Here is a 27,240-nt window from a genome sequence, read left to right on the forward strand (position 1 = left end):
ATGCAGCCTGGCCTGCTGAGTTCCTCCAGCATTTTGTGTGTGTCGATTAATTCTCTGTCTAACCCAACACTGTATTTGTGCACCACCTCCGTGCAATGGAAAATTTGTTGACTAGGGTAATGAGGAACTGGCTTTGGGAGATTTCTGAGGAATGAAGCCCGCGAGTTCCCTTGTAACATAAGATTCTAATCAAAAGAAAACAGAGAGAGTGTTTTTTTTTAACTGTACCTTGCATAATAGTTAAAGTAATTTAACAATTAGAGTCACAGAGTCATAGAGCACTGCAGCACAGAAAGAGGCCCTACGGCCCATCTCGTCCATACTGAACTATTAATTTGCCTAATTCCATTGACCTGCACCTGGACCACACCCCTCCCATTCATGTACTTATCCAAACTTCTCCTAATTATTGCAATCAAACCCACATCCACCACTTCCACTGGCAGCTCGTTCCACACTCTCACCACCCACTGAGTGAAGAAGTGGAAAAAAGCCAATCTCAGTGGAAAAAAAGCCTGCTTGCATTTACCCTATCTATATCATTCATAATTTTGTATTGAGCGGCATGGTGGAGATATGTCTCTATCAAAGGAGGTGTAAAGCGCTCCTTCCCTCCGCTAGCCTGCAGGTCACCCTTGCGCAAGTTGTAGCACCTGTTTAGTCCCCCAGTCATGGTCATGGAAAGACCTTGATCACCCACGTCATATGAATGAATTTTGTATACCGCTATCAAATCTCCCCTCATTCTCCTACACTCCAGGAAATAAAGTCCTAACATGGTCAACCTTTCCCAAACGCTAATGGGACTGGCTTTGATGGGCATCTTGGTTGACATGGACCAGTTGGATCGAAGGGCCTCTTTCCATGCTTTATGATTCTAGATCTCTGTGAAGTTTCCCTGAAGGATTTCCATGCTACCTACAGAACTGTGCAGAAGTCTTAGGCACATATATATAGCTAGAGTGCCTAAGACGTTTGCACAGTACTGTACTTGTCTATGTGGAGTGGAGAGTGGAGAGCAAGTCGGTAAATCTGGTGGGAGGATATTAGGACGTTGAGAACCCTCGCCGCGGGAGGGTTGTGAGACGGGTGGCAGTGAAGGAGTGCCAGGGATGGGGTGGGTGGTACGGGTACAGACACAAACAGCCCTGGGACACCAGGCAACCTCATTTGATTCCAAACAATTGGTTTATTGATCATTACAGAATGTCTCTCCGGTGCTTCCCGCTCCCTCCCCCTCCCTTCCCCTTTCTCCAACCATGATTCCCCTGTCCCTGCCCCCTTCCCATTTTCGGTCCACAATAGAGACCCATATTAGAATCACGTTTATCGTCACTCACATGTCATGAAATTTGTGTTTTTATTTTATTTTTTGTTTGCAGTACAGTGCAATACATAAAATTACTACAGTACTGTGCAAATGTCTTAGGCACCCGAGGTATACCCTGTATATATACCGTATATATGCCTAAGATTTTTGCACAATACTGTATTCCTTGTTATTACCCATTTTATAATTAATTCACAAATTCAAAAATAATTTACAGGAGTGCCATGCAGAGATCATACTGATGCTCAATGACTTGTTTGGTGTACGAGAGGAATGAGAGGAATGACAGGTAGAGGGGTTTGGGGAGGCAATTCCAGAGCTTAGGTGCTAAGCACTTTTAAAGGCTTAGCTGTTGGTGGTGGAGTAATTAAAATTGGGATGCACATTTGAAAACAAAGTGAACCAGCCAGCTGATGGAATTGTCTGGCACCGATTTTCACCCACCGAGTTCCAGCCAAATAGTTTTCTATTTTAGAACAATTACTTTTTCCTCCACTGTAGCAATCAGTGAGTGAAGAACTAATGAAATAAAATCATTTTCAACAAATTTACTTCTAGTATATGTTGACAAAAGTGAAAATGCTAGGCTGTTAAGCTGGCTTGCAATGCAAGCAGGCATCTCAGATCAAACCCAAGGAGATCAATGTTGAAAAAAAAGCTCTGGTAGTAATTTTTCCATATTGGAATTTCTAATGATGTTGTTTACTATGAGGATGGTTGACCTTCCTTCCTCTCTCTGCCATTCTTAATATTCAGACTTGGAGGTAGATGGGTATGCAGTTGTAGAAGAGGGAGAAGGTAAAGTGAGGGGTTGAAGGTTTTGGGGCACTTACAATGCACTGGAGGAACTCAGCAGGTCAGTCAGCATCAGTTGAAAAGATTAGTCGATGTTTCGGGCCGAAACCCTTCCTCAGGACTAAAGGAAGAACTTTGGGGAGGGTTTGAAGAATGCTGGTAGTTGAAAAAAACAGTAATTTTAAAGACAAAGGGTTGGGGGAGGGGAAGCAGGGAGGTGATTGGCAGGAGAACAATGCAAAGTAGTAGAAGGAGGTGGAACTATGAGGGAGGTGATGTGAAATAGGGATAGAGGAAGGGAGGGGGAGGGAATTACTGGAAGTTGGAGAATTCTATGTTCATACCAAGGGGCTGGAGACTACCTAGATGGTATATGATGTGTTGCTCCTCCAACCTAAGTTTAGCCTCATCATGGCAGTAGAGGAGGCCATGTATGGACATATCTGAATGGGAATGGGAAGCAGAGTTGAAGTGGGTGGCTACCGGGAGATCCTGTCTGTTGTGGCGACAAATGATGCTGACTGACCTGCTGAGTTCCTCCAGCGCATTGTGAGTGTTCCTTTGACAACAGCATCTGCAGATTATTTTGTGTTGAAGGTTTTGGGGCAATGGTTCAGAGCAGAAAACAATTTGTCATGGGCCCTAGCCAACCCAGCATCGACGATGTCTTCAACAGGCAATGCCTCAAAAAGGGAACAATCTTTGTTAACGACGCCTAACACACAGGACATGCCCTCTTATTATTACTACCATCAGGGAGGAAGTACACACACTCAAGGCTCTACAAACATCAGATTTCTGAACAGACAAGGAACCGACCCATGAACACTACCTCACTATTTTTGCTATCTTTTGCACAACATATTTAATTGTTAATTAATTTCTTATTGTAATTTGTAATACTGCACTACTGCCACAAACAACAAGCTTCACGAAATATGTCGGGGATAATAAACCTGATTCTGATTCTGAAGGACATCGCCCCTCCATAGACACAGTCTACGTTTCTCACTACCTTGGTACTATAGCCAGCACAACCAAAGGCACTTTTCATGCCCGACATTCTCTCTGTTTGTGTGCCCTCTTTCATTGATTGCAGTCTTTCATTGATTCAATTATGTTCCTTGAATTTACTGTGCATTCCCGCAAGAAAACTATCTCAGGGTTGTATATGGTGACATATGTATACTTTGATAATAAATTTACTTTGAATATTGAATTTCCGCTGCTGTTTGTACACTCTACATGTGACTGAGTGGGTGTCCTCTGGGTGCTCTGGTTTCCTCCCACGTTCCAAAGGCATACGGTTTGTGTTAGTGAGTTGTGGCCACGCTACAATAGCGCCGGAAGTGTGGAAACCAGCGCAATCTTGCTGATTGGATTTTGTACGAATGGCATATTTCATAGCACGTTTAGATGTTTCGATGTACATGTGACAAATAAAGCTTATCTTTTACTGAAATGCACTGTATGGATGGCATACAAAACAAGTTTTTCACTGCTACCTGGTATCTGTGACAATATAAACTATAAGACAATAAAATATAGGAGCAGAATTAGGCCATTTGGCCCATCGAGTCTGCTCCGCCATTTTATCATGGCTGATCCAATTTGCCTCTCAGCACCAATCTCCTGCCTTCTCCCTGTCTCCCTTCAGGCCCTGACCAATCAAGAATCTATCAACCTCTGCTTTAAATATACATAAAGACTTGGCCTCCACAGCTGCCTGTGGCAAAGAAGTCAACAGATTCACTACACTCTGGCTAAAGAAATACCTTCTCATCTTCATTCTAAAAGGATGCCGCCTTTATTCTGAGGCTGTGTCTTCTGGTCTTAATACTCTCCCACTGTAGGAATCATCGACTCCACATCCACTCTATCAAGGCCTTTCACCATTCAATAGGTTTCAATTAGGTCGCCCGTCATTCTTCTGCATTCTGGTGAATACAGGCCCAGAGCCATCAGATGCTCTTCATATGACAAGCCACTCAATCCTGGAATCAGTTTTGAGAACCTCCTCTGACTCCTCTCCAGTTTCAGCATATCCTTTCTAAGATAAGGGGCTCAAACCTGCTCACAATACTCCAAGTGAGGCCTCACCTGTGCTTTATAAGGTTTCAACATTGCTTTTATATTCTAGTCCTCTTGAAATGAATGCTAACAGTTCATTTGCCTTCCTCACCACAGACTCAACCTGCAAATTAACCTTTAGGGAATCCTGCACAAGGACTCCCAAATCTCAATCTTTTGTATTTTTTCTTTATTTAGATAATAGTCAACACTTTCATTTCTTCTACCAAAGTGCATGACCATACACTTCCCAACACTGTATTCCATCTGCCATTTCTTTGCCCATTCTCCTAATCTATCTAAGTCCTTCTGTAGCCTCTCTACTTTCTCAAAGCTACCTACTCCTCCACCTATTTTCATATTGACTGCAAACTTTGTAACAAAGCCATCAATTCTATCATCCAAATCATTGACATATAATGTAAAAAGAATCGGTCCCAACACAGACCCCCTGTGGAACACCACTAGTCACTGGCAACCAGCCAGAAAAGGCACACTTTATCCTCTGTCTTTGCCTCCTGCCAGTCAGCCATTGCTTTATCCATGCTAGAATCTTTCTTGTAATACCATGGGCTCATAGCTTGTTAAGCAGCCTCATGTGGCACCTTGTCAAAGGCCTTCTGAAAATCAAAGTACACAATATCAACCGATTCTCCTTTGTCCATCCTGCTTGTTATTTCTTCAAAGAAATCCAACAGATTTGTCAGGCAAGATTTTCCCTTGAGGAAACCATGCTGACTATGGCCTATTTTATCACGTATCTCCAAGTACCCTGAGACCTCATCCTTAATAATCAACTCCAACACCTTCCAACTACTGAGGTCAGACTAACTGGCCTATAGATTCCTTTCTTCTGCTTCTCTCCCTTCTTGAAGAGTGGAGTGACATTTACAATTTTCTATTCTTCCGGAACCATTCCAGAATCTAGTGATTCTTGAAAGAATATTACTAATGCCTCCACGATTTCTTCAACCACCCCTTTCAGAACCCTAGGCTGTACATCATCTGAACCAGGTGACTTATCTACCTTCAGACCTTTCTAACCCTTTCCCTAATAATGGCAACGTCACACACTTCATGACCCCTGATACCTGGAACTTCCACCATACTGCTAGTGTCTTCCACAGTGAAGTGGAACCAATGTTACTTCCAAGTCCATTGTCCCATGGTTCATTGAACACCAATCAACAGTGGGAATGAAACCAGCAATAAACTCTCCTCTGCAGTCTTGCCTGAATGTCATGGAATTGTGACTGTTTCATCTTTGGCTTTCATTATCAGCTTGTTCCACCTGGCAACACTGGAGCTGCTGACGAGTCTTGCAAATCCATCTATGTTAAGTAACAGTCTTAGAGACGAGAAAAACACCAGTGTGGTTTCCAATTAGCTCAGCAGAGAATGGGGAGGAACATTTGGATCTGCTTTTAAATTTGGTAAATTATTTGTACGTAAAAGTCTAGTTTACTAAATGTATTATTGACCAATGCTTAACACTGGCATGTCTGCTTAGATTGCCCTAAGACAATGGTGGGATGATGGCTACACTGTACTCTGTTATTACAAGTGGCAGTACATTCACTTTAAACAAAGTGTGGGAAGGTAGTGTAGTGGTTAGTGTAATGCTATTACAGTGCAAGCAAGCTGGGTTCAATTCCTGCCTGTGAGAAGCTTGTATGTTCTCCTTGTGACTTCATGCGTTTCCTCCCACATTCCAAAGACATATGGAGTAGTAGGTTAATTGGTTACATGGGCGTGACTGGGCAGTGCAAGCTCTTTGGGCTAGAAGGGCCTGTTACAATGTGCATTTCCAAATAAGAAATAAATAAAAAAGAGAAGGAACTGGGATGCTTATTGAATTTTGATCTGCTAGGTCATTAGTGCAACTTTAAAGCTCCATAGTGGTAAGCGAGGAAGAGGTAGAATCATACAGTCATAGAATACTACAGCCGAGAAAGAGGCCCTTCAGCCCATTTAGTCCATTCTGACCTGATCTTCTACCTACTCCCATCTATCTCCACCCAGACTGTATCCCTTCAAAACTATATATCCATGTATCCATCCAATCTTCTCCAAATGTAACACTTGCACATTCAGAGATAGGATAAATGCTACATTGTTTTATTCAGGATCACCTGTAACATTTTAATAAGATGAGTTAAAGTTTCCAGTGGAACAAAGTCACTGAAACTATACATAGTAAAGGATTTCTTCTCATCCTTCTTGGAGTGTCACTGAGAAGCTGTGATCTCCTTGAATGGCACACAGACTCAAGGGGTTAGGGCAGTTCAAGATTCAATGTCATTTCTTGGACACAAGTCTAAGGAGAACAAAATAATCTCCAGATCCGATGCAGCCCAAAAAAACTCAAAAGATAAAGAATACAATAATAATTAAAAAACACACAATAAATATAAATGCATAAGATAGCTTCCGTAAGTAGATTGATTGTATTTCCGTAAAGTTATGTTAGGCTGTACATAAGGTGACTGATGGGAAATAAAATTAGCGGTGGAGGTGTTGATCAGCTTTACTGCTTGGGAAAAGTAACTGTTATTGAATCTGGTGATCCTGATGTGGATATTACGTAGTCTCCTTCCTAATGGGAGTGGGACAAACAGTCTATCAGCAGGGTGTCTGGGATACTTCAGGGTGTGTGAGTTCCTGCAAAGAAAACTGCGAAAGAGCTGGGGTTGAGATGTACAATTTGCTTTACATTGTTGGTTATTTCAGCTTGCCCTGAGGGAATAGAAAGTTATGAATGTTAGAATAACACTTATGAAAAATGGGGAAAGAATTTTTTGTAAAGATTTGTCTCGAAGTGTGAAAATGTCTAATTTTCCAGACCAGTGCTACAAAGACTGCCTGATGCAAGGTCCATGGAGACTGCCATCTACTGGCAAATCAGCTGACCATACAAGAACAGAAAATTCACCACCGAATTAACTAGACACAATCCAGAACTACATTTGCATGAATGCATTTAGGCTATCTTGTCTCCAAATTGTTAAAACATTATCTTAGAAAAGACTATGTGAAACCACTTATGTTTTCAATTACGATATTATAGTTACAGCATAATGATATTTAATTATGTTATTAAGCTCTATGAATTCTCTGTAGTTATTTACTGCAGCTCTATATGGAGAATGGAGATACCCAAGAGCGTGTTACACACATAACAACTTATTAATGAGTTCAGACGAAGATCAAATACTTCACAAAGGATCAGTTAAGTCAACGACGTCTCTTTCTAGGTCATGCTTTTTCTCATGCGACTTGAGGCCTGGAGATGTCCAGTTCTGAGTTTGAAGGCCTGTCTGTGTGTGTGTGTGAGGATGGGAAAGGGGCTTGTTTTGCTATTGTTGTCTTGTTTTGTTTTGTTATTGTTGTTTCTGTTTGTGTTGTTTCATTGAAAACACAAGCAGAAAGATGTTACATTGGTGCCAGAAAATGTGGTGACATTTGTGGGCAGCCCCCAGTACATCCATTCAAATTACTTTTAAGCTTCTGTATTGAATCTTTAATATAATATAATAGTATAATATAATATAACTTTAATATAATAGTTTGATTTGTGCTTCCTTATTTTATCTGAAGAAGCCTGGCCAAAGCATCAGGACTCAGAATGCAGGACATTATTGATGACGACATGAATTGGAAATTTCAACTGGAAATGATCTGGAGATATCAAAATTGACTCAAGGATTTAGATTGTCAAGGGAAGACTTCAGGGTGAGTACAAGGTATTTGTAGCACAGAATGGGTCAATATTTTGTCTTCTCCTTCAAATTTATCTGGTGTTAATGCTGCAGATATATCACAGGCAAAGCCCTCCTCACCATTAAGCACATTTACAAGAAGCACTGCCACAAGAACGTGCATCCATTCTCAAGGACCCCACCATCCTACCCACTACTACCATCAGGCAGGAGGTACAGGAGCCTTAGGTCCCACACCATCAGGTTCTGGAACAGTTATTACCCTGCAAACATCTGGCTCCTAAACCGGTGTGAATAACTCCGCTCATCACAACTCTGAACTGCTTCTGTGACCTATAGACTCACTTTCCAGGACTTTGTACAACTCATGTTCTCAGTGTTTTTTATTTGCACAGTTTGTCTTCTTTTGCACATTGGCTGTTTATCAGTCTTTGTTTATGTACAGATTTTTTCATTAATTCTATTGTATTTCTTTATACTTCCTGTATATCCCTGCAAGAAAAGGAATCTCATGGTGGTATATGGTGACATAAATGTGCTTTGATAATATATTTACTTTGAACGTCGAATCACCTTCCACTTCCCTTTACCCTATCAGCATCTCTCTCTTTGAACATGTCCATGCTTTTTGCCTTAGTTATTCCCACAACTGGGGTGATTTAGATAGGGAATGTATTGAAGGCCAAAATGATAGGAGACAATTTTAGTTCTCCAGTTGTTACCTCAGTCAACATCATCTCATTAATTCACTCTGATCTCAATGCTGTCCAATCTGCACTTTCATTTCATCCATCACTGTTCCAACCAAGGTCTAATTCCTCTTTCTTTCAGGGTATCAACGATCACAGAGTTTAACAGCGTGTGAACTCATAAAATGAACTCTTGTGGATCATTTCCCATCCATTTTACTCTGTTCCCATTGTTCCTCTCAGTCCGACCCCTTGACTTGGTTTTACTAACTCTTCTGATTTTCCCCTTTCTGAATCTGAAGATTTCACTCAGGTTATTCCCCTGCACCACTGCCCCCATTTTACAGATCTTTCCTTGATAAAGAAGAGCCTACTGAATTCCATAGTTGATTTATTAATGTCTGGTTGGTCCTAATTTTTGGTTAGTTTTTTTTAAAGTTAGCCCTCAACATATTCAGAGCAACAATTAAATATTCAGCTGTTGACCTATTAAAACAAACTGTCTTGACAGGAATTATCCCAATCAAGGCTGAAGGCTGAATGATCTTCAGCTTTCTTAAGATAATTCTCAACGTCATTACCTGTTTGGGGGCTGATGTAGTAGATTGGCTGCTTTTTATAGAACTCAGTCAATTAACCATTCCATTTACTGGAAATGGGTGGTTAAGATACATTTCAGTTGATGAAGTTGAAATGAACCCCCTTGTTGCCAATCCTAATTTTCTTCCCTGTGCCTTGACTTAATATAGGACCTTTCTCATGGTTAAATATCCCAGCGGGCGTCAATGGATGAATAACTTGACATCACATCACATTAGGATACTAGAAAAGATGTCCAAAATGTTATGCAAAGATTTTGAGGAACATCTTAAAAGGAAGCAAGGGAGAATTTTAGTTTGGGGGTGGTGTGGATAGGTGGTTTCTAGAACCTATGACTGAGTAAATTTAAGCAATGACTACCAGTGTGGAGTGAGTTCAACAGGGAAGGTGTAAGAAACCACATGCGGTGAAGGTTGTCATAATACCATAACTGTTACCTGGACAATTAGCATCTTATTCCGCATTGGAAACTTACAACCTACATACATGCATACTTAGACCTTCACCCATCACGAGAGGAACATTGCAAACAAGTTTCTCCACTCTCCCCCTTCGCTCTCTTTCCATTCCCCATTCTGGCTTCCCTTTCACTCTTTCTCTTCCCTCCTCCCACTTGCCCATCACCTCCCCCTGGTGCTCCTCCTTCTTACCTTCCTCCCATGGTCCACTCTCCTCTCCTATCAGATTCCTTCTTCTTCAGTCCTTTATCTTTTCCACCTATCACCTCCCAGCTTCTCATTTTAATCCCCCTTCCTCACCTAACCATCTCACCTTCCACTCACTTGGTCTCACCTATCACCTGCCAGCTTATACTCATTCTCCTCACCCACCTTCTTCTTCCGGCTTCTACCCGCTTCCTTTCCGGTCTTGATGAAGAGTCTCAACCTGAAACATCAACTGTTCATTTTTCTTCATAGATGCTGCCTAACCTGCTGACTTCCTCCAGGATTTTGCATATGTTACTCCGGATTTCTAGCATCTGCAGAATCTGTTGTGTTTATAAGTTTTGGAAATCAATATTTTGGATATGGGAAATATATATCTAAATATTTATTAAAAAATTAAATCATGTTCATTAATTATCCTGGAGTGTTGTTACATTCAATATCTACCATTTAAAGAGTAAAACCCATCACTTTAGATAATTTAAACTAAATGCAAATAATAATACTGAAGCGAGTGATATTTCTTACATTCATGCGCAAGAACTGGTGGGGAGATGCAGAATGTGAATCCCACTGACAACTGATAACACTGTTAATTCAGCAAGAACCAATATCAGACCTGGGAAAAACTTTGTAATCATTCCCACTTACCTATTACTTTACATGACTGTGCAAAAGTCATAGTCACACATATATAGCTAGGGTGGCAAATAATTTTGCACAGTACTGTAGTAATTTTATGTTTGGACCATACTGCTGCAAAAAAAAATCATGACATATGTGAGTGATGATAAACCTGATTTCTGATTGTTTTGCATCAAATGACCTTGCCTGGTGTCTCAGGATTGGGTTTGCCCGCACCAGCGTCACCTTCCTGCCCTGCCACCTGTCCCACACCCCTCCCGTGGCACTCCATCCTCGCCACTCTCAACATCCTTTGCTCCTGCCAGACTTACAAACTCACTCACCTCCATGTTGACAAATACAGTACTGTGCAAAAAGTCTTATGCACCCCACATTTATATATGTGCCCAAGATTTTTGCACAGTACTATGTATTTAATTAGAACAAGTTTAGTTCGGAAGGGTGGAATAGGAAAAAAAGTAAGTTATTTTGCATTTAGTTAAATTGTTCTTCTGCATCAGAAGGCAGCATAATAATTATATACCTATTACAATGAATCTTTCAACGAGTATTGAGCTACCTTATCGAAGGCAAATATAAATTTTGGTAGAGGGTCACTAATAAAACACAATTTAATTAATTAAAATAATACTTAGGAATGTGTATTCCACATGGCAAAAGCTAACTGTTACAGTTTGCAATTAGTCCACTGACCTGAGAAGATGGATTACCTCATTTGGAGAATTTTATGGCTGATACGTTCACAAAGCTTCACGTTACATTTTTTTGTAATTTTTTTTTATTGTCACCCAGGGACCAGAATCTTTATGTCAGTCTGATATATGTACCTCAATTAGCGTCCACCTCACCTGCTGCTCCATTGTATATGGATGTATGAAGGTCACCAGGTCAATTGAGAAGAAACCCAGCACACCTCGGCATTTACAGGCCTCAGCGATCTTGACACACATCGAGTGCAGGTTGCCTGGATCCACGGAGCACTGTGGTACTGTGGTGCCCCAGCATTCAAGAGGGCTTCTGGAATGGATCTGGTCTCCGCAAGAAACCATCGATATTTCCCCTGTCGGCTCTATGAGCATGTCCACGGTGAGGTTAGTCACACTGTTGGACGGCGGATAGGCCTCCACAACGCCACCTTAGAGAAGGGAGTGGAACAAAAAATGATTCAGACCACTTTGTCATAGACGGGGCACCTACCACTCTCAAAACTTGTCATTCACATCTCTTTTAAATTTTCCCCCTCTCATCTTATAGCTATACCCTCTAGCATTTGGCATTTCTATCCTCAGGAAAAAAAGTCTGTCAATTCTATCTCTGTCTTTCATAACTTTACATCAGTATTTTTGCTACCCAGCAAGGTGGGGAAGCCCTAAATGAACTGTTAAAACACAATGGGCCATCAAGATTTAGAATCATGGAGCATTACAGCATGGATACAGGTCCTTTGGCCTAACCAGTCAATGCTAGCCATGGAGCATGCCCAGCTAGTCCCAATTTCCTGCAATCAGCTTATGTCTCTCTAAGCCCTGTCCCTCCATATTCTGTACCTTCTAAATGCTTCTTAAATAGTCCTATTGTACCGGTCACAAACACTTCTTCTGGCATCTCGTTCCATATACTCACCATCAACTGTGTGAAAAAGTTGCCCCCTCAGGTCTCTTTTAAATATTTCTCCTCTCACCCTACACCTATGCCCCCAAGTTTTGGATTCCCCCACCCTAGGGAAATCTGACCAAACTGACTGGTTACTTCTGTGCTCTGTGCTATTCCTAACTGTTCCCTCAATGATATCAAACTAATCATCAGCGCAAGTCAACCAAAACATTAGCTACAATGTACATTCAGTGGTCATTTTATCAGGTACACCTGCTTATTAATGCAAATATCTAATCAGCCAATCATGTGGCAGCAAATCAATGCATAAAAGCATGCAGACATGGTCAAAAGGTTCAGTTATTTTTCAGAGCAAATATCAGAATGGGGATGAAAAGTGATCTAAGTGACTATGACTATGGTTGTTGGTGCCAGATGGGGTGGTTTGAGTCTCTTAAGAAACATCCAGTGAGCAGCAGCTCAGTGGGTGGAAATGCCTTGTTAATGAGAGAGGTCAGAGGAGAATGGTTAGCCTGGTTCAAGTTGACATGAAGGTGACGGTAACTGAAATAACTGCGCTACAATAGTGTGCAGAAGACCACCTCTTAATGGACACCACGTTGAACCTTGAAGTGTATGGACTACAGCAGCAGAAGACCACAAACATACACACAATGGCCACTTTATTAGGTACAGGAGGCTCCTAATAAAGTGGCCACTGAGTGTATATTCAGAATCAAATTAAATTTATTATCAAAGTACATATATGTCACCATATATAGTACTACCCTCAGATTCAATTTTTTGCAGGCATTTACCAGAAAATAAAGAAATACAATCGAGTTTATGAAAAACTATACATAAGCAAAAACTTCTGATTCTGATACTGACAAAAAAACAACGTGCAGAAGAAGACAAATTATGCAAACTAAAATACAAATAGAGAGATAGACAGATAGATAAGTAATACTGAGAAAGTACATTTGTAGTCCTTGAAAGTGAATCTGTGGGTTGTGGAATCATTTCAGTTGTAAATATTCTTTTATAAATATATCCTAGATCACACAATCATCACAGTTTGTAATTATGAATGGTTTAAGACATTTCCCTTTCACAAAGCTGACCCGCAAACACTAACATGTGTTATACCTCCACTTTGCAATTGTTCCGTCATGTAATATTATCATTCTGCTTAATCAGTTGAAAAAGACTTCAGCACATCAGAGCACTTTATACAGATTAGGCTGCCAGATTTGCTCAAATAGAGCCCACTGGATCCCATCATGTCAGAATACCAGCCTTATCATTTGTATAAACGGCTGCTACTTAATCAAATCCATTCCCCAGTTAACTACCTGTCAACACAGAAATCAAAAAACACTAGTAGTTATAATTACCGAAACCCATAATTACTGAGATTTTCCTGCTGTTTTATTTTATGGGTCTAATTTGTATCTCCTGTAAGCACCATTTCCTGTGTGCTGGCATTAATATCCCACTTGGGTAGCCATTCTTCAAATGCAAACTTTATCAAAGTTAAAAAGTCTAGGTCAAACTTATTGTCATCTGAACAAGTCCGTGTCTGCACAGGTGCAATGAAAAACTTCCTTGCAGCAGCATCACAGGCACACTGTATCAGATAAGCAGCACTCACAAGAAATAAAACATCAATTAAACAGAAATTACACACAACTTCTACACAAAAAGTACACAATTGGACATAAAGAAAACAAATCCGTTTTGTGCAAAATGATCATAGTGTTGTTAAATCGTAGTTACGAGCGTTGTGCCGGTTGGTTCAGGAACCGAACGGTTGAAGGGAAGTAGCTGTTCTTGAACCGGATGGTGTGGGACTTCAGGCTTCTGTACCTTCTGACTGATGGCGGCTGTGAGAATGCGTCATGTCTTGGATGGCGGGGATCTCTGATGATAGATGATGTCAAGTTTGATACCAAATATACCAATGGCAAAATGCCAGCAAATAGAAACCATAGAAACTACAGCACAGAAACAGGCCCTTTGGCCCTTCTTGGCTGTGCCGAACCATTTTCTGCCTAGTCCCACTGACCTGCACACAGACCATATCCCTCCATACACTTCCCATCCACGTATCTGTCCAATTTATTCTTAAAAGTTAAAAAAGAACCCGCATTTACCACCTCGTCTGGCAGCTCATTCCATACTCCCACCACTCTCTGTGTGAAGAAGCCCCCTCTAATGTTCCCTTTAAACTTTTCCCCCCTCACCCTTAACCCATGTCCTCTGGTTTTTTTCTCCCCTTGCCTCAGTGGAAAAAGCCTGCTTGCATTCACTTTATCTATATCCATCATAATTTTATATACCTCTATCAAACCTCCCCTCATTCTTCTACACTCCAGGGAATAAAGTCCTAACCTATTCAACCTTTCTCTGTAACTGAGTTTCTCAAGTCCCGGCAACATCCTTGTAAACCTCCTCTGCACTCTTTCAACCTTATTTATATCCTTCCTGTAATTTGGTGACCAAAACTGAACACAATACTCCAGATTCGGCCTCACCAATGCCTTATACAACCTCATCATAACATTCCAGCTCTTATACTCAATACTTCGATTAATAAAGGCCAATATACCAAAAGCTCTCTTTACGACCCTATCTACCTGTGATGACACTTTTAGGGAATTTTGTATCTGTATTCCCAGATCCCTCTGTTCCACTGCACTCCTCAGTGCCTTACTGTTAATCCTGTATGTTCTACGTTGGTTTGTCCTTCCAACGTGCAATACCTCACACTTGTCAGTATTAAACTCCATCTGCCATTTTTCAGCCCATTTTTCCAGCTGGTCCAAGTCCCTCTGCAGACTCTGAAAACCTTGCTCACTGTCTACTAAACCTCCAATCTTCGTATCATCAGCAAACTTGCTGATCCAATTTACCACATTATCATCCAGATCATTGATATAGATGACAAATAACAATGGACCCAGCACTGATCCCTGTGGCACACCACTAGTCACAGGCCTCCACTCAGAGAAGCAATTCTCTACCACCACTCTCTGGCTTCTTCCATCGAGCCAATGCCTAATCCAATTTACCATCTCTCCATGTATACCTAGCGACTGAATTTTCCTAACTAACCTCCCATGCGGGACCTTGTCAAAGGCCTTACTGAAGTCCATGTAGACAATATCCATTGCCTTCCCTTCATCCACTTTCCTGGTAACCTCCTCGGAAAAACTCCAACAGATTGGTCAAACATGACCTACCACGCACAAAGCCATGTTGACTCTCCCTAATAAGCCCCTGTCTATCCAAATGCTTGTAGATTCTGTCTCTTAGTACTCCCTCCAATAACTTACCTACTACTGACGTTAAACTCACTGGCCTATAATTTCCCGGATTACTTTTCGATCCTTTTTTAAACAACGGAACAACATGAGCCACTCTCCAATCCTCCGGCACTTCACCCGTAGACAGCGACATTTAAAATATTTCTGCCAGGGCCCCTGCAATTTCAACACCAGTCCTTCAAGGTCCGAGGGAACACTCTGTCAGGTCCCGGGGATTTATCCACTTTAATTTTCCTCAAGACAGCAAGCACCTCCTCCTTTTCAATCTGTACAGTTTCCATGGTCTCACTACTTGATTCCCTCAGTTCCATAGATTTCATGCCAGCTTCCTTAGTAAATACAGACGCAAAAAACCTATTTAAGATCTCCCCCATTTCCTTTGGTTCCGCACAAAGCCGACCACTCTGATCTTCAAGAGGACCAATTTTATCCCTTACAATCCTTTGGATTGTAGAAGAGGACTGGCTTGGATGAGCATCTTGGTCAGCACACTGACTGGCATGATTCCATTGCTGTTGTAAGTTTCCCTCTGATGCCACATAATACGTGCACACTTTCTAGCACAAGTTACATGGTTGCCATGATTGCGATCAGGATGAACATTTCTGGGTTCAAAGTTCAAAGTAAATTTATTATGAAAGTACGTATATGTCACCATATTCTACCCTAAGATTCATTTTCTTGCAGGCATTCACAGTTGAACAAAGAAATACAATAAAATCAATGAAAAGCTACATACAAAGTCTGACAAGTAACCAATGTGCAAAAGAAAACAAACTACGCAAATGTAAAAAAAAAGAAGTAAATAAATAAAACAGAGAACACCAGTTATAAGGTCCGGGAAAGTGAGTCTGTAGCGTGTGGAATCAGTTCAGTGTTGAGGTGAATGAAGCTATCCACTCCGGTTCAGGAGCCTGATGGTTGTAGGGTAGTAACTGCCCTTGATCTTGGTGGTGTGGAGTAAGGCCCCTGTACCTCCTTCCTGATGGAACTCTGCTTTAGCACTGGTGCTACTGGACACACCTACTGGTACAGGCAGTCACAGCACAGTATGGGCTACTGAACCTGCACCTCCAAAAAGGCTCAGGACAAGAACAAGCCCACAAGGTTCACCCACATCAATGCTGTATGATAATCCAGATCCAAGCGAGAGAACTCAATTTACCCAAATCACAAGAGCAGAATTTTGCTTGATTACCAACAGAATCTGAATGATATCGTGTACTTAACTTTATATAACACTAGAGAAAACATTTAAATATTGCTGTTAATAATATAACGTATTTTCTTAAATTTTAAGCTGTAATATTGCCATTTTAATAATTGTTAACAGGCTCTCAGGAGCATTATTCCGAGAAGAAATTGCATGACATTAGAATTGTGTTGCTAACTGAGATCAAATTCTGATGAAATTCAATATCCATCATAGAAAAGATGCAACAAATCTGCACTGGAGAATAGATTACCAGTTTTTAATGTGGTTTTCATCTCTGCGTGTTATCATTTACAAATAAAATGAAAAGCAGCCAAGCAAACACATCCACAATTCACGTTCCGGTATACTTGCTCCAAGCTGAATTAAAGAGTTTCTAAACATGAAAAATATTGCAGCTGTGAGAACACAACGCAACAGACAGAAAACATTTCTAATAATGATGAGCAAACACTTTAGATTTGAATTTTTATGGCCTCTCTCCGGATCTCTTCCTCCGATATTTCAAAAATCGGACAAGGCTCTGTTTTATGCTAAAATGGTGTTGTCAAGTTCCTTTTCATCATTTACGCGGAGAATAATAGATACCTGGCAAAGGAGATCAGGCCTGTAATCGAATCAATGGACTCCAGATGGTCCATGTATGGAATAGTGGATACCTGGGAGTGATTATGAGCTTGTAATGTAATTGAGGGTTCAAATGGTTTATTTATGTGGCCTTTCCTTTGGCACTGCTCCATCAGCAGCACCTGTGTGTTCCTCCTGCCTCTCATCATACTCTGTCATGCAAATAGAACATAGAACATCACAGCGCAGTACAAGCCCTTCGGCCCATGATGTTGTGCCGACTTTTTAACCTACTGTAAGCTCACACCACCACATTCAGGAACGGTTACTACCCCTCAACCACCAGGCTCTTGAACAAAAGGGGATAACTACGCTCACTTGCCCGTCCATTGAGATGTTCCCACAACCAATTATCTCATTTTAAGGACTCTTTATCTTGTTTTTTCATGTTCTCTTCACTTATTGCTATTCATTTATATTTGCGTTTGCTCAGCTTGTTGTCTTCTGCACTCTACTTGATCTTTTATTGCTCATGTTATACTTACTATTCTATAGATTTACTGAGTACGTCCTTTGGAAAATGAATCTCAGAGTTGTATGTGGTAACATATATGTACTCTGATAAAAAAATTTGCTTTGAACTTTAAAGATCAATCTAACCCTTCCTTCCCACATAGCTCTCCATTTTTCTATCATCCATGTGCCTCTCTTAGTGTCTTGAAAGTCCTGCAGCTCACATGCTCTTGGCCCAATACAGTTGAGATAGCCCATTTTTACAGGATCTCAGTCCACAAAACTAGCAGCATACTTAAGGACAAAGCAGGTGCTTGTAGATTTTTGATTGGTTCCACAGACTTTCGATAGCTTACCTAAACCATAGTAGTTACCACAATTCTATTACAGTGCCAGGGACCTGAGTTCAATCCTGCTAGTGTCTAGGAGGAGTTTGTACGTTCTCCCTGTGACCGTCTGGGTTTCCTCTGGGTGCTCCAGTTTCCTCCCACATTCTAAAGATGTATCGGTTTGTATATTAGTGTATTTGGGTGGCAGGAGTTCGTTGCACCAGTAGGGCCTGTTACTATGCTATATCTCTGAATAAAGATAAACTAAATAAACATCTGAGATTTTAAAGTTCCAAGTACATTTACTATCAATGTATGTATAAACATCCTTGAAGGCAGCCCCAAAACAAAGAACCACCACTGAACCAATTAAAGAAAGCCCCCACACACCAAGACCATCAAATGTGCGAAAAGAAAGAACAAATCATGCAAACAACAAAAAGTGAACAATTAAACATCAAACCACAGGGTCCCCAAAAGTGAGTTCATAGCCACAGACCATCAAGGCGAGTGAAGCTGGTCCAGGAGCCAGTGGCCGCAGCCACAGCCACCGAGTCACTCAGCTCAGTACTGTGTCGATAGCTGCAGGCCACAGCCGCAGATCCGGTTCTGCGCCAAAGTGGATTCGTGAATTTATTGGGCATTCCTTTTCAGCCTTAGTGTTGAGCTTGAAAGGCTGTTCTTCTGTAAAAGCACTAGACTTCTTGATCCCTTCCGAGTGAAAATGTAAATAAGAAAAACTACAGCTGCTGGAAATCTGATGCGAAAGTCATCACCGATTACCTAGAGTTCAGCAACTTGCACTCATTCCTCAATCGCACTTTATTTATTCCTGCACAAAGAGAACAGCTTGGCCCCTGTCACCAAACTGTCCTAAAGCTTGAAGAAAGAAATGGCATTTTTTTTACAGAAATTGAGTAGTTGGATACAGATAACACACATCAAAATTGCTGGTGAACGCAGCAGGCCAGGCAGCATCTCTAGGAAGAGCTGCAGTCGACGTTTCAGGCCGAGACCCTTCGTTAGTTGGATACAGATATTGATCCAATAGAAACATTGGGCGTTTTTGAATTTCACAGTCGGATATTTAAATACCAATCATAATACATACTTCAGGTAGTAATAACCAATTAAATCTATGTGTTAAAAGCCAAAAATATTTGAATAACTGTGTAATAGTATGTGCTGACCTAGAATTCTTCACTTGCATCTTTACCTTGTCTTGATCTGCTTGGTGACTTTGGTTCCCAGGCTTGAACAAAAAGGCCATACAAAGGAGAGTTGGGCTTTCAAGGGCTGTGTCAGCCTGGGTGAGTGCATGATGTCTGCACACCGTCTCTGTCAGCTTACCATCTTGATTATTGCCTTGCTGAATTTCCACACTCAGGAAAGGCTGTACAAAGTGTCTGTGTTCTGTTCTGATAGCACACCGTTTTAACTCTTTACTGGCTGCAGCTTCCACACTGGAATACTTCAATGGCCAGGCACTATTACAGGAAAAAAAACAAAGATACTCTCCCTTCAGCTAAAATGTTGACTTTTTTTCTCTTTCCATCAATTGAAAGAAGATAGTGCCAGCGAACAATGCTACCAAAGGCGACGTCCTCGACAGGTCATGAAGCAATTCCTTTCACTTCCTTACAGCTTCTTTTTATTTCAGATATGGTTCTACTTCTGTTAGAGCCTGTAAACTACATTCTGGCAGTGTGACTCTGGGCAGATTGGGCAATCTCGTGCTTTGCTGTCTCCTTGAGTCTGTGACCAAAGCACACAGCATGGAGGCTGAAAGCCTGGAGACTGAGCCCATGATTGACTCCATCTCTCGCCGATCTTGCCGATTAAAGTGTTGAGGAAGATTGAAATCTTCAAGGCAGGTGCGGAGGTGAGTGACGGTTCAGCATCGTCTACCAGTCTCTTGCTCGCTGCTGCCGGAGAAGTTGTCTGTGTGTGGCAGTCTCTCAATCGCTTCTTACAATGTGTCTATTTCTAGTTCTAATTCTGGTCGCCCTTTTTTTTGTTACTACTATTAGGTGATTTTTGAATCGGGGTGGCCTGCAGATAATGAACACTGAGCTGAACTGTACTGAAATATGCCTTTTATGTTTTATATTCTGTGTTTTCGATCTTTTTTTGTTGCCATTTGTGCATGGGGGAAGCGGGGTTTGAAATTTGTTGTTTTTCTTTGAATGGGTTGGTTCCATGGTTCTCCTTTGTTTCGTGACTGTCTGTGGGGAAGATGAATTTCAGGGTTGTATACTGCATACTTACTTTGATAATAAATGTACTTTGAATCTTTGAATCAATTGCTACCTAACCTACTAAGAGTTTCCAGAATTTTCTGCTTCTGTTCCTTACAAAAGGAATTGATAAGATGCAAATGACGAAAAATGCATTTATACTGTAGGTTACAGGGACAGTAACAGTTTGAGCTAAGCAAATGGTCCAAAAGCAAGTATACACATATACTACATTATTAACCTGACACTTCTGTTCTTCCACTCTGCACAGATGCTGTCTGATTTGCTGAATGAACTACAGGAGGAAGAAGCTGGAGGTCTATAAACCAGTCCTCATTAGGGACTGGAAGTGGAAAGGGTCAGAAACTTGAAATTCCTTGGTGTTACCACATTAGAGGATCTATCCTGAGACCTGCAGGTAAGTGCCATCACAAAGAAGACACAGCAACACACCTACTATCTTAGAAGCATGTATGGATTCACCATGTCATCTAAAACTTTGACAACTTCTATAGATGAACATTGGGGTGTATCTGACTGGTTGCATCACAGCCTGGCATGGAAACACCCATGCCCAGGAACAGAGAAGTCGACAGAAAGTCGAGGATACAGCCTACTCAGGTAAACCCCTCCCCACCATTCAGCACATTTACAAGGAGTGCCACATGACCTCTTCTATCAAGCAGGAGGTACAGGAGACTTAGGTCCTAAACCACCAGTTTCAGGAACAGTCAACAACCACCAGGCCCTTGAACCAACATGGATAACTTCACTCACCTTGACACTGAATTGATACCATAACCTACATACTCACTTTCAAGGACTTTTTAATTCATGATGCCTGTATTATGCAGTTATTTTTTATTTGTACAATTTGTCTTCTATTGGATATTGGTTGTTTGTCAGTCTTTGCTTATGTATAGTTGTTCGTAAATTCTATTACACAGTACTGTAGTAATTTTATGTATCGCACTGTACTGCTGCTGCAAAAAACACAAATTTTATGACATATGTGAGTGATGATAAACCTGATTCTGATATGGATCTCTGTTGTGGACTGACAGAGGGAAGGGGGCAGGGAGAGGGAAATCATGGTTAGGAAGAGTGGAAGGAAGAGGGGAGGGAAGGGGGACGCACCAGAGAGACGTTCTGAAATGATCAATAAACCAGTTGTTTGGAATCAAATGACCTTGCTGCTGTCTCAGTGCTGGGTGTGTCTGCACCCGCACCACCCCCACCCCTGGTACTCCTTCTCTGCCACCTGTTCCACACTCCTCCCGCAGCACTCCACCCTCACCATTCCCAACATTCTTTGCTCCCACCAGATTTACAACTCACTCTCCGCTCCACATTGACAAATACATGACTGTGCAAAAGTCTTTAACACCCTAGCCATATACAGTGCCTATTAAAATTACTTACGCCCCCTTGGAAGCTTTCATGTTTTATTGTTTTACAACATTGACTCACAGTGGATTTAATTCAGCTTTTTTTTTACACTGATCAACAGAAAAAACTCTTTCATGTCAAAGTGAAAATAGATCTCTATAAAGTGATCTAAATCAATCAAAAATATAAGACACAAAACAATTCATTGCATAAGTATTCATCTCCTTTAATAAGACACACTAAATCATCACTGGTGTAGCCAATTGGTTTTAGAGGTCACATAATTAGTTAAGGTGTCCTAGCTATGTATATAAATTTGAGTGCAGTCAAGGCATTTCAATTGATTATAGTAAAAATACCCCTGTATCTGGAAGGTCCAACTGCTGGTGAGTCAGTATTCTGGTAAAAACTCCACCATGAAGTAAAAAGAACATTCCATGCAATTCTGTGAAAAGTTTATTGAAAAGCACAAGAGGAAAAAGATACAAGAAAATTTCTAAGTTACCTAATATCCCTTGGAGTATAGTTAAGTCAATCATCAAGAAATGGAAAGAATATGGCACAGCCAGAGCAGGCCGTCCTCAAAAACTTAGTGACCGTGCAAGAAGGGGACTAGTGAGGGAGGCCACCGAGAGATCTATAACAACTCTGGAGGAGTTACAAGCTTCAGAAGCTGAGATGGGAGAGACTGCACATACAACAACTGTTGTCTGGGTGCTTCACCAGTCGCAGCTTTATGGGAGAGTGGCAAAGAGAAAACCACTATTGAAAAAACTCACAAGAAATCTCAGCTTGAGTTTGCCGGAAGGCATGCGGGAGACTCTGAAGTCAGCTGGAAGAAGGTTCTGTGGTCTGATGAAACCAAAATTGAGCTGTCCGGCTATCAGACTAAATGCTATGTTTGGTGTAACACTGCACATAATTAAAAATGCACCATCCCTACCATGATGCATGGTGCTGGCTGCGTCATGGTGACTGCATCATGCTGGGGATGCTTCACTGCAGCAGGCCCAGGAAGGCTTGTGAACGTACAGGGTGAAATGAATGCAGCAAAATACAGGGAAATCCTGATGCAGTTGGCAAGAGAACTGCAACTTGGGAGAAGATTGCTGTTTCAGCAAGACAATGACCCCAAGCGTAATGCCAAAGCTACACAGGAATGACTTAAAAACGATGAAGTTAATGTTCTGGAGTGGCCAAGTCAGAGTCCAGACCTGAACCCAATTGAGAATTTGTGGCTGGACTTGAAAAGGGCTATTCACTCACAATCCCCATGCAATCTGACAGAACTTGAGCAGTTTTGTAAAGAAGAGTGGGGAAAATTGCAGTGTCCAGATGTACAAAGCTGATAGAGACCTACCCACACAGACTCAAGGCTGTAATTGCTGCCAAAGGTGCGTCTACTAAATACTGACTTGAAGGGGGTGAGTAATTATGCAATCAATTATTTTGTGTTAAATAATTGTAATACATTTAGAACAATTTGTAGAAATTTGTTTTCACTTTGACACGAAAGAGTCTTTTCTGTTGATCAGTGTCAAAAAAGCCAAATTAATCCACTGTGAATCAATGTTGTAAAACAGTAAAACATGAAAACTTGCTGGGGTGGGGTTGAATACTTTTTTGTAGGCACTGTATATGTGCCTAAGACTTTTGTACGGTACTGTATATGTACTTCGATAATAAATTTACTTTGACTTTGAGGTTATAGAGGTAGTAACAGTTTGAGCTAAACAGTCTATAAGCAAAAAGCACACACATACGCTACATTTTTTATCCTGAAACTTCTGTTCTTCCACTCTCTACAGATGTTGTCTGATTTATTGAGTGTTTTCAGGATTTCCTGCTTTTATTTCTGATCACGTATGCACGGGATATGACCTGTCTTGTACTGGGTAAGTAAACATTTAATGTACAGAGTATAGGTGTCCTGTAGAAATAAGGATGCTGGAGGTTTTGATCATTTACAGAGATTAAGCAGATTACTTTTTCCTCATGAGGTTAAAGGCTAGCATTAACTGTGATCTAAAAGTTAAGTGTTCATAAAATAATATTGTAGGCAGTCATCTCTAGACTTTAATGCAATAACTAAAATGCACAAGTAAAGAAGATGTAGGAAGTCAATATTAACAGTGCACCAAATGCAATTTTTCTTCTTCTGTGCTTTACTATGCTTTATAACTCTGTGGTGGGTTTAATTCAAGGATTTGATTGCTCAGTAAATCAACTTTATAAAAATATTAAGAAAAATAAATAAACAGTGACCTTTCCTTCCTATATCTTTCCAAATGCTACAAGACAGACAAATCAAGTTGAAATGCAACAACTCCTAAAGATTTAACAGGATTATCCACCTTAAGGCTAAACCTAGCAGACTACAATAGAGAAGTGCAAAGCACTGGGCACATTTACAAGGAATGCAGCCATAAGGAGCAGCAAATTAGGCCCCCCATTTCTGCCCTGGGAAAAAGTCTTTGGCTGTCAACTTGATCTATGCCTTTTGTCATCTTGTACACCACTATCTTGGGTGGCAGGGTGGAGATATGTCTCTACCAAAGGAGGTGTAAGGTGCCCCTTCCTTCCGCTAGTCTGCAGGTCATCCTTGGGCAAGATGTAGCACCTGCTTAGCTCCCCTCAAGGTCATGTGAAGCCATGGGACCAGGTGGTGGATGGTTGTATGAGCAGCAGGTGCAATATCACAAGTCCTGGTTATGCAACCTTTAAAGCCAAGCAGACAATCTCTGACGAATACTGATAATGGCCAGGGTCACCCGTCTTGTAAAGACACTGCCCAGAAGCAGCAATGGTAAACCACTTCTGTTGAAAAATTTGCCTAGAGCAATCATGGTCACCATGATCACCTACATCATATGACATGGCATATAACAGACATCTCATCTCTCCCGGAAGTTCCAGGAGTCCCCACATATTGATAGCGGCTCCCTGATGCCTGCAAATTATATACAATATCCCGGAAATCGATTTTTTTGAGTGCGAGCGAGCGAGAGAGAGAGACAGGGAGAGAGACAGAGAGAGCAAGTGACAGACGTAGCAAGAGAGTGACAGAGCGAGCATCCTGATTGGTCTCTCTTTGTGCTAAGTAGACCTATCAGTTTTCTCTGTGGGCAGGCTTTACAGTTGACCTCTCTCTCTCTTTCATTGTCCATCAGTTCAGTTTAGTGTCCTGCAGCGCCATGGCAGAGTGTTCCAAAAAAAGGAAATATGAAATGTACTTCACCCCAGACTACAGTAAAGTGTACCCCTGCCTAATAGGGGTCAAAAATAATGACAGTGTTGCTCGCTGCACTGTTTGCAACAATGACTTTTTTAATGCCCATGGTGGGTTAAATGACTGTAAAAGACATGTTGAGGTGAGTTCTGGATTATGTCTCAACTAACCTTGAAGGACTGGTGCCAAAATACAGAAGTTTGCCAGTTGATGAGTTCTGGGGGAAACTGTCCAGAGTAAAATCTGTGGACACAGGGCAGTTGAGATTCAAAGAGCTCTGCCAGTTGATGAAGCTGCTTTTGGTGCTGCCAAATTCTAATTGTGATGTAGAAAGGGCATTCAGCATGGTGTGTCACATTAAGACAGAATTCAGAAGTCAGCTGTCTCACAAAACACTTGTGAATCTGATGTCTTGCAAAATTAACAAATTCATTGACACAGACGGCTATGAGGTGAGACTTCCAGTTGAGACCTCCCTGAAATGAGTTTTTGCAGGGTGAGATGTCTGCATATAATGAAGATGATGATGATGATACCTCTATCAAGTCATCTCTCAACCTCTTTTGCTTCAAAGAGAAAAGCCCTAGCTTGCTGTACCTATCTTCATAAGACTTCCCCTCTAGTTCGTGCAGCACCCTGACAAATTTCCTCTGCTTTCAATTGTAGTGTTGAAAGTGATTACAAAGATAGTTAGAGGTAAACCATGAAGGGGTTTGATGGGGTGAGAATTTTAAAGTTGAAGTATTGGTCAACTGGATGCTCTTGACAATCAGTGACTCTACTTAATTGGGCAGTTCCAGATTTCCAACTTCCCCAACCAGCCTTCCCGGTGAGAAAGAACTGGTTGCCGTGCACAACCAACAAATGAACAGTGATTTGCTGGCAACAAAAAGCAGATTGGCATTACCCCACGTGACCAACTTCTATTGCCAGGCTGAATGTGATGGATCCACGTTGGCCCCTTTTATGCAGCAATATCTCTAATCCAACATTTTATAAGGAACAATGTAAATTGAAGGGATTCGGGTCATAGAATACCACAGCACAAAAATAGGCACTTCAGTCCATCTAGTCAGTGCCTAGTCCCATCCTTCTGCACCCAGACCATGCCCTCCATTATCTTCCCACCACCTATCCAAATTTCTCAAACGGTGAAATCGAACAAGCATCCATCACTTACAAAGTTCAAAGTAAATTTATTATCAAAGTACATACATAGTCACTATATACAACCCTGACATTCATTTCTTTGTGGGCATACTCACTAAGTCCATAATAGAAGAATAACTGTAATAGAATCAGTGAGAAAGACTGCACCAATTGAGTGTTCAACTAATGTGCAAAAGAAAACAAACTGAACAAACATAAACAGAAAGAAATAGCAAATAAGCAATAAATATTGAGGACATGAGATGAAAAGTCTTTGAAAATGAGTTCATAGGTTGTGGGAACATTCCAGTGATGGGGCAAGTGATGTTGAGTGAAGTTATCCCTTCTGGTTCAAGAGCCTGATGGTTGAGGGGTAACAACTGTTCCTGAACCTGGTGGTGTGAGTCCTGAGATGGCAGTCCTGTGAGTTCCTTCCTGATGGCAGCAGCCAGAAGAGAACATGACCTGGGTGGTGGGGTCCCTGACAATGGATGCTGCTTTCCTGCAACAACACTCCACGTAGATCTGCTCGATGGTGGGGAGGTCTTTACCTGAGATGGACTGGGCCATATGCACTATTTTCTGTTCAAGAGCATTGCTGTATCGATACTAGACTGTGATGTAGCCAGTTAATATGCTCTCCAGCACATATCTATAGCAGTTTGGCAAATCTTCAGAAACCTCTAAGAAAGCAGATGCACTGCTGTGCTTTCTTCGTAATTGCACTTACATGCCAGGCCCAAGACAGATTCCCTGAATTGATGACACGAGGAATTTAAAGTTGCTATCTCTCTCTACCTCTGATCTTCCAATGAGGAATGGCTCAAAGACATCTGGTTTCCTCCTCCTCAAGTCAATAAACAACTCTTTGGTCCTGCTGATATTGAGCAAAAGATTATTGTGGCACAACCGAGCCAGATTTTCAATCTCCCTCCTAGGTGCTGATTCTTCACCATCTTTAATTCAGCCTGTGATAGTGGTGTCATCAGCAAACTTGAAAATGACATTGGAGCTGAGCTTAGCCACACAGTCATAAGTGTAAAGCAAGTAGAGCAGGGAGCTAAGCACACAGCCCTGAGGTGCTCCTGTGTTGATGGAGATTGTGGAGGAGATGTTGTTGCCAATCTGAACTGACTGGGGTCTGCGAGTGAGGAAATTGAGGATCCAATTTGCATAATG

General features: G+C 41.3%; 1 protein-coding gene across 1 annotated transcript in view; it reads right to left on the reverse strand.

Annotated features, from left to right (window-relative positions):
* The window catches only part of iqch (IQ motif containing H), a 190,117-nt gene that overhangs the window by 54,317 nt on the left and 108,560 nt on the right, over positions 1–27,240 (reverse strand). The window contains exon 16 of the mRNA XM_063066163.1: positions 11,362–11,648. Within this exon, the coding sequence (XP_062922233.1) occupies positions 11,362–11,648 (287 nt within the window). The remainder of the gene's footprint in view (positions 1–11,361; positions 11,649–27,240) is intronic.

Source organism: Mobula hypostoma, chromosome 13 (assembly GCF_963921235.1).
Source record: "Mobula hypostoma chromosome 13, sMobHyp1.1, whole genome shotgun sequence".
In the NCBI taxonomy this organism is placed as follows: domain Eukaryota; kingdom Metazoa; phylum Chordata; class Chondrichthyes; order Myliobatiformes; family Myliobatidae; genus Mobula; species Mobula hypostoma.